Source organism: Habropoda laboriosa, unplaced genomic scaffold (genome assembly GCF_001263275.1).
Source record: "Habropoda laboriosa isolate 0110345459 unplaced genomic scaffold, ASM126327v1 scaffold12, whole genome shotgun sequence".
Taxonomy (NCBI): Eukaryota; Metazoa; Arthropoda; class Insecta; order Hymenoptera; family Apidae; genus Habropoda; species Habropoda laboriosa.
This window is the reverse complement of record NW_017100132.1, coordinates 812505-821673: the sequence shown is the minus strand read 5'-3', so window position 1 is coordinate 821673 and position 9169 is coordinate 812505. Positions and strand designations below refer to the sequence as shown.

General features: G+C 35.6%; 1 protein-coding gene across 1 annotated transcript in view; it reads left to right on the top strand.

Moving 5' to 3' along the window:
• The window catches only part of LOC108575161 (polypyrimidine tract-binding protein 2), a 179706-nt gene that overhangs the window by 150275 nt on the left and 20262 nt on the right, over nucleotides 1-9169 (top strand). The window contains exons 5-6 of the mRNA XM_017937926.1: nucleotides 1629-1680; nucleotides 8302-8360. Coding sequence (XP_017793415.1) covers nucleotides 1629-1680; nucleotides 8302-8360 — 111 coding nt within the window. The remainder of the gene's footprint in view (nucleotides 1-1628; nucleotides 1681-8301; nucleotides 8361-9169) is intronic.

Here is a 9169-nt window from a genome sequence, read left to right as displayed (position 1 = left end):
ATATCATAAATTGAAAATCTAAAATATTATAAATTGCAAATCTAAAGTTGGACAATATTTGTTTTATCACTTAGAATACATTCAATACCAGCAAACTTCGATTCACAAAATTTATTATTTATTTTATATGGTGCTCCAAAGACGTGTTAACATTTACATGGAAAATTTGTACATATATTTTCTTTTCTTCGAAAATATGATTGAAGTAATACAATTTCAGCAATGCCAAATATAATCCTCAGTCTCTTCGCTACTTCGCTAATATGTAAAGTATGAATCCATGGTCTTGTTGCTTTACAGTTTGTAATGTGTAAAGTGTTGAATTTGTGATTGATTGTTTAGTGTTCAGTTTAGGCAGTTGAATTTAGTTGTGTTGAATGCACACAAACAGGATTATTGACACTGCAAAACAGTTTCCTACAGGATTGTTCAGGAAGTTGAGACAATTATGAAACAGCAAACAGAATATCTGGAAATCAATTAGGGAAAATTAAAATGAAAGAACTTAATCAAATACTAATCTAAGAGTATTTTATTACAAAAATATTCTGTAACATAATGTTACAATTTCTGCTCCGACAAACATAGAATGGGACCATACAAACGTGTACCTATCAATGTTAATTTAATCATAGGCTAAGATAATACCACGAGGTATAATTTAAAAATTAGGAATTTTTGAAGCTGAAGACAAGGAGGCAACAGAACCGCTTAATTAACTAATTTCACTTTTTCGAGTAGAATAAAATTCAAGGCTCAACGAAGGCGTAAAGTTTCTGTGGATTAAAAGCTTTTAATTATCTTAATGATGGTAGAGATCTTTCAACAAGTAAATTAATCCCTTTATAATTGCATATTTGATATTCTCCTTGTCTGTACAGGCAGGAATCTGAATTTAACAAATTAATATTAAATAAAAAAAGTCATTTCTCAAATATACACACCGCGTCTCGTATTTTTTCCCCCCCTGCAATTTATGTCCCCTTTAATATCCATTACAATTGTCAATTTAACAAACGTGTTACAATTGAAATAATATTCGACACAGTAATTACTGTTTATTAACGATTAACACACAGGCTGTATCGTTATATTTCTTTCTTTCAATTTACGATCGGTCAAATTTTCATTCTGCCTTTCGCTGCGTCGAATTTTTCAACTATCGCCTGAAAATGACGTTAATTAATTAAACGCAAACGTTAAGCCATGAAAGAGGTGGTTCGTTCATTTGCAAAAGCGAGCTCCTTTTTCTTTTTTTATTTTTCTAAAGAGACACGAAATATCTGTAGCATCAAAGGTTATTAATCGGAAAAAAAAAAAAGAAACGAGATGAGAAAAGAATGAAAAATCCTGAACTCTCTGGCACCGTATCGAAAATATTCCATTTAATTTGTGAAATTAACGAGCTTGCATTCGTATCGAGATTTTGAACTTAGTTTGACGGCGAAATAACCGTGTTAAAATAAAATTCGGTTTAATTAAACGTCGATGCATTTTGAGTGTTTGATATTTTTACGATTAATTCATTGGCAGAGCAATGATGTTTATTTCTATACTTAAGATGATTTGGAATTTTTTGAAAAAAAAAAAAAACATTGCTAACTAGGTACTTTTTATTTCTGTTGCAGATATTCACACGCTTTGGCAAAGTCCTGAAGATCGTCACCTTCACAAAGAACAGTAAGTGCCATTTTGTACATATCAGAATTTAGGGTAATACATCTTGAGTATAACAGGAAATAATTTGCAAAAAGAAATTTAAAAAGAAAAGCTTGTTGACTGTGTAATAATTATTTCGATAATTCAACGAATTCTGGAATTTTTTAATTTCGTAGTTTAATAAGATATCATTAATCTCTGTTTTATGATATTAATATTAGTTGTTAATATTTAAGAAGCAAAAATAGAATTCCAAAGCAGACTATCTAAATCATGAAATATTTAATCAATTAATATTTACATTAGAATAGGACTGGAATTATAAAAAAGTAAAGTATCTATTTTCCATTAAACGACTGTGATTAAATTTCACCTAAAATGTCAATTTCTGAAAGTAAATTCGTAAACAAAATTTTGTCAAATTTACGAAGAAAGAATTGTCCAAATTAATCTTAGAGAGAATTTTTCTTAAATTCTAAGTTAATCTTGAACGAAACGTAAACTGAATTTAATTTCGAGAAATTGGAGAAAACTTCAAAATGAAATTTCAAAAAAAGGAATCATCCAAGTCTCCGTTAAATTTAAAAATAAAACTCTTACTATTTTTCCATTAATTTTTCTCGAATTTCTCATCTGAAATAACGATCAAGAAGAAACAGGTCAATCTTCTTTAAACTTTCCAAGCTGAAAATCCATTATTCGCCAAATTTCCACGAAATTTTCTAGCGAAACGTCTTTTCCAACGATCCGTCGAAGCTTTCCGCGTTTACACCGAAAGAAACAAGTTGCAGGTAGAAAAGACTGGCGGGTTTCGAACGTCCCAGAGTGGCTCTTGTTTTCCTCCTCCAGTGCACTAGTTACTGGACCACCCTGTATAGACGGCACTCTTGCTGGCAGACATGCCACGGCACTTTAGTACTTCAGTGTACACTTGAAGTGTATCCTGGCCCGGCGACGTCGACGCCGTTAGTACTTTCGGTGTTGCACTCGAATGTAACGGGTGTCTGAAGAACACCTGTCTCTTCCAAACGCATCTGTACAATACACATTTGGTTTTCGAAGTGAAGTAAACAAAGGGTGAAATTCGAGGACCTCTTTGGTCCTGGTAACGTTCTACAGGTGCTGGTATAGTTAACCCTTTCGGGCATAGTTAACCCTTAATCGGTCACGTGAAATTTTCGTGCATAAACGATCGTGTATACCGTCTGTCAGACTGAAATTTTTAGGAACGTGTAGAAACGGGAAATTCTAATAAACTTTTTTCTTGAAACTCGATAGAAAATTGAATTTAAACATTTAATTTTTTGCATTGGTACGTTAATAGATTTAAATTACAGAAAGAATTTAGTGTGGCAAATTCACGAAATTTCAGCAGATTTACAAATTAAGTTATTTTCAAATTATTTGTAAGTTTGTTTTTGTTTATGATTGTTTATTGAGTAGTTTTTCATGGCTGTTTAATTGTTTTATGTAAGTAAACAATAAAGTGTCTTCGAAGGAATTTAGAGTATTTTTTTAGACCATAGTGCAGCTGAAATTTATGGAATCAAAACAGGCCAATTTTTATAATTACATTTTTGTATTGTAATTTTGATATTTTTAATCAAATGAAGATCACCGATTTGAAAATACGTCGTTTTTATATTAACCTACGAAATAGGCAATTTCACATGGTACAATTTACCATATTTTCCTCAAAAATACGAAAATAGTTAACCGTTACACCAACTATTTTTATTGCTCGGAAGTATTAGGTCATCCCATAAGAGTTCGTGCCGAATTTAAAAATTCAGATGATGTTTCCAACGAACGTTTACATTTGACAAAAAAAAAAAAACGTAAGCGCCTTCTCGTTGCACAACTTTTTTCTATTTTTTTAGTAATACCATTATGTCGTCGCTGTAGTATTTCCTTGAATTTTCCTTAAATTATTTTTCGTTCCCGGCACGAACTTATGGAACGACCTAATATTTGAGTTTACTGGTTACGTTCATAGTTCTTTGTGAACGTATATGATCCCATCAATGAGCCCAAAGTTTTAATTACGATATATAAATTGCCAAGTTAAATTTACAAATTGACAAACATTTTAGAATTTAATTACCTAAATTAGTAAAAAAAATTCCTGAGCAATTGGAACAAACACAAATGGAGATAAAATTTGGAACTAACGAGTAGAGTAATATGTAGTATAAAACAGGTAAAGGAGGTGTAAAGAAAGGTATAGTTAATTGTGGGTGAACAGTGTATGTGTGATGTGAAATAATAACAATTATAATGGATAGTGATAGTGCATTTTGGATTTTTTTGTAGAAACTGTAGTATAATAATAATTATCGAAGATAGGATTAATAGCGATGCTTATGAAAATTCTAATCAAATCAGTGAAAAATTGCCTATTTTTCAATTTCTGTTTCTTTTTAAAAAGTTTTCATTTCAGAATAAAATAAGAAACCTCAATTTTACGGTTAGACAGTAATACATTTATTTCTGTTTACGTACGGTGTAGCATAGGAACAACAATTATTTCGATCGGTAATATTTATTTGTTTATTTCCACGGATGTGCAAACATTTGCCTGCGAAATAACATATAAAGCGTAGACATAATATCAATATTTGCAAAGAAACAGAAAAGATAAACGAGAAAATTACACATTGTATGCAAACAGAAAATTTCTGGTTACGGTAAAAAACAAATTCTTCCACCTTTCAATTTTTCTTGTAATTTTCTATCCATTAATTGTTAAATTTCAATTTCATTCACCGTTAAAAATTCCATCGAGGCTGGTATTTCTAGAAATATCGAAGAAGGATGTCTTCTGCACACCCGTTAGGCGAAAGAAGGCCGCTCCACCCGGGGCATAAATCCGTTACAAATTCATGCCGGTTCAGAGAGCAAAAGTCTCGAGTATTTTATTTTGCAACGCGACAACCTTTCCTCTTTTGCTCCTGAAATATTTGCGTGGGAGGCAATTATAAAAAACCAAATGGATTTTTCTCTTTGGGACGCCGATTCGGAGTTAATCAGGCTGGTTCTTTGTGTCTCTACTCTGTCGACAGACTTTTTCCCTTTTCGTTTTTATTTTCGTTTGCTGCCTCTTTTAGAACAGGAATTCGGTGGAAGAAAAATTCAAAGATGACAGTCCTTGGTGTATTAAAAAAATCAGTTTCAATTGCTCGATTAAATTCATCGGCGAAGCATTGCCGTTTGAATTCAAGTCATTCAATCTGGAAATTTTGAAGCACGCATACGCAAGTTTAAATTGGCCTGCGTTAGGCAAAACGCTTATAAAAACCATGAGAAAAATAGCAAAAGCTACTTAATTAAACGAACATTATCGACACATTTTCAACCCTTTCTGTGTTCCAATTCACCTTGAAATTTTCCGCATCGTAAAACTTACCCTAAGTACAGCATCGTTTGAATTTTCTCAGATTGACACATTTTTAATACCATTCTAACCGAATTTTATTCTCTCTAAATTTTTTACACAATTCACTCTCCCCTCAGTCATCCATAATTCGGGTCCAATAAATCCCAGGCAAAACCTCGATATCGAAATTACAATTCAACGCTTCTTGCGCCGATCGTAGCCTAATTGCCTCCCCCGGTATCGGGAACAAGAAAGAAAATTACATAATTACCAATATAACACGCAACGGAGGATTCCAACGACAGAAGGAAGAAGTATCCTCGCAGAGCAAGAAAAAAAAAAAGATAGAAGCTTAAAAAGAGAAGAAAGAAAAAACGATGTCGATATCGTGGTTCTTGGGCGACAATTGGCCGAAAGACGTTCTCTGAATGGACGCTCGATCGAACAAAAGCTGAATGTTGTCCACGAACTGAAAGGGGCACGGGATTTTCAAAGAACCTGCACATTGGGACAAATAGCGGTTGATTGGCGAAATCACGGAGGCACGGTTCCTAAATTAAAGCGAACGCGAGCTCAGTGTCCAATTAAAGTTTCATTCGGTCAAGTGGGTACTCGTTCGTTCGATTTCCATACCCTTCTTTTTTTCTCTCTCTTCCATTTTTCTTTCTCTGCTTCGTTCTCTTGCCTCTCCTTTCCCCTTCTGTTCCCTCCTATTTTTCCCCTCGTTCGCGAGAGCGATCTTGGACAATCGGGAATTTTGTCGTGTCGAGTGCTATTTGTTTCTGTTTCTTGAGGAACTTGGAGGAGGGTTGGATGAGATATGTGTTTAATTGTGAAAACGTAGGAATGGATGAGATAGTTTAGATAGGAACTGGGATCTGGAGGCTGGGAGTTAGAAGTTTGGAAATGGAATATTAGAAATCTGGAGACTGGGAGTTTGGAGGCTTGCAACTTTGAGAATTGGATGGTTGTGAAGTTTACAGCCTTGGAGAATTTGGAAATTGGGAGTTTAGGGATTGGGACTTTCTGAATTGGGAATTTATTATGTGGAAGCCTGGGAATTGGAAATGTAACAAGTGCGAGCTCGAAGGCTCAGGATTTTGGGAGTTAGATAATAGAAAATTGTGATTCTTGAGAATTGGAACTTGGGGGATAGGAAATATTGGAATTGAATGAATCGCAAACTTTCGAATTGGAACTTAACATCGGCTATAACTCGAAGAATCAGAACTCTACTGAAAAAAAAAACTTTCTGCTTCCACCACGAGTAATTACAAATTTAGCAATATCGAAGCTCGCGGTGAGCGAGCTGAGGCAAATTGGAAATTCAATAATTGAAATCGATTAAAATTCAATTTCTCCGGACATACACAGCGCACAGATGAAACGTCCAAAGCATAAGTGTTCGAATCCACGAGCTCCCTTCCTTCGCTCGTCAAACAAAACTGGAAAGAAAGGAAGGAAAGCAAGACATGAGATTGAATTCCAGAAGTAAGGCACTTGGTGCTCCTGTTTCTCGACGTTGCAAGCTCGCCGCTTCGAATTAAAAACATATGCACGGCCCTCCTTCTCCTCTTTTCTCCGCTCGGCGAGCTCTTTTCCACGGAAGAGGGCCCCGGGCGACTCGGAGATTCCTATTTTTCATTTCATTTCGTTTGAAACGCGCTTCTGGAACGGGTTCCGGCTGTGAACAGCCGCTTCCTCCCTCTCTCTGTTTTCGATTCGAAAATTAAATAACCTCGCCCACCGGTCTCTAGCCTCTTTGTTCCCCGTGACGTGTTCTAACGAAGGAACACGTTATTCCGCGTGCGTTTGTTGGACGTGTGTACGTGAATCGAGGTATCAAACGGTGTTTGATCCTCCGATATTCTCTGGACGGGGCGTTCAGTTTTTTCCCAATTTTTCTGTTGAATTTTCGGTGGTTTGGGAAAAACTTTTATGCGGTTGGAAATTATGAAAAATTCTGAAAATTCTCGACGACAGAATGTTTATTAAGGATTTATTAATTTCACGTGACTATTCTTTACTCTTTCATTTGATGATAATTTTTTTTAAATATGTGAATACAAAGTGCAGTTGTCTTTGTCAATAAATGGAATTCACGATATTTCCATTTTAAATGGAAATTGTTACACGTTTTTTACTTCGGAGAAATACCCAACAATTTGGAAACGAAATTAATAAAAACAAATTTGTGATATTTCCATTTTAAATGGAAATTGTTACACGTCATTTCCTTCGAAGGAATACCGAACAATTGTTTCAAATTTCTGATTCCTGGAATACGAAATTGAAAACACATTTATTATAAAAAATGAGGGGTAGTAGAAAGTAAAATAATTTTGATGTACGTGGAACCAGATTGACTGTCGAAAATATTCATAAAATCCGCACCGTTCCATTAAAAGTGTGCTTCAAAAAATCGCCTGGTACAAAATAATCAACAGTATCGATCATCATCCCCCTCTCGAAAAAGGAAAAAAAGGAAACGTCGATCACTTGCAGCACGCATCTGTTTAAGCAGAATAAAATAAAAAGTTCAACAGGGCGTATACATGCAGCGCGGAATAATCGTCGTCGATTTTCGAATATTTATAACGTTAATGTCGCCTTTCGTCTGCATAAAAAACACGCTGTCGGACGTTTTATTAGTCATATAATGGGACAACAGGATCGAGTTTATCGCCGGCAGCAACGTTATTCAATTTCCATCGTTATTTGATCGCGGGACCAGTGGTAGGCGTGGTGGAAGGGATGAATAATAAAAATTCTGCCCCACGGAGGAAAAAATCACCGGTGTCACTACATATTATCGCGAATTCAAAGCGAAAGAGTGAGAGAGAGAGAGAGAGAGGAGTGAATGGGTGAGTAAACGGGAGCGGAAGTGTGTAAGTGAATTCATGAGTAAATGAGCGAAGGAGCGAGAGAGAGATTCTCTTTATTTCCATTTAATTTGGGCTTTATTTAATTTTCAGCGTGAGAACGGCGTCGAGTTTCGAATATCGAACGATAATCCTCGTTTCACTCCGCCCTTTTTCTCCCTTTTTTTTTTCCAGTGATTTCGCTCTGTTGTACGATAAAAATCCGACAATAAAATTTTCATTTCAGCTGTTGCGGAATGGTCAAGTTGAAATTGAAATTGAACAAATGACGATTTGAGAATCGTCACGTTCTATTGCGGCACATAGTATATAATATTGTTAAATGTAAACATTGGAACGATTTATGTAAACAAATCTAACACATACTTTTCCTTGTGTTTTCAGGTACCTTCCAGGCACTAATACAGTACGCGGACATGCTGTCAGCGCAAACAGCCAAACTCGTGAGTATCCACTTAAACTTTTCCTCGAAACACATACGAGAATTCTCCTCGCCGGTGTCCCTTCGGTTTTTCCCCCCATTTCTTCTTCGTTTCTCGCGTCTGGAGACCCGTGTTTCTCGTGTACCACCGTTTATCCTCGTCCTCCCGTGGGACAGATCGAAATTTTTCGTGGAATACTGGCTGAGGCAACGTGCTCTGCCATCCATTAGAGATTCCATATGCCATGCCGGGAATAATGCAAATTTTAATCGCTCCCCTTCCCACTGGATCTACCTGGTTTTTATTAACCAGACAGATTATGTATTTTTGTCTATTTTTCTCAAGTCGAAAAACTCAAGTCGTTTGGTCCAATTTAAAAGAAAGTCGTAACGTTCCAAATAGTGTCCGAATATTAGTGAGAGTCACTGTACGTATACAGGGTGTCTCAGCTGATTTTGACGAAATGAAATTTAAACGGTGTCGAAGGGGGCATATTCTGGTGTTATTAATTCTTTTATGAGTAGAAAAATTTCACTTTCGTCTGAAACATACCGACTAAAAAATCGCTGAATATTTCGTTAACGCCGCGATCGATTCAGACAGTTTAAAAACCGGTAAATTAATTCTTTCATTTTTTTTTTTTTTTTTTTTTTTTGTTTTTACTTTTTGACGAGTTATTCGATGGCAAAGTTGGACACGCGTGTGTAGCAAATCCGGGTACTTGGAGCTTATCTGGCTCGCTGCTTTTTTCGTGGCTTTTGTACGAACACGTATTACTGAATGATTTGAATTCTGCATAGAAACTACCCGGAAAAACGCCCGAGCTGTTT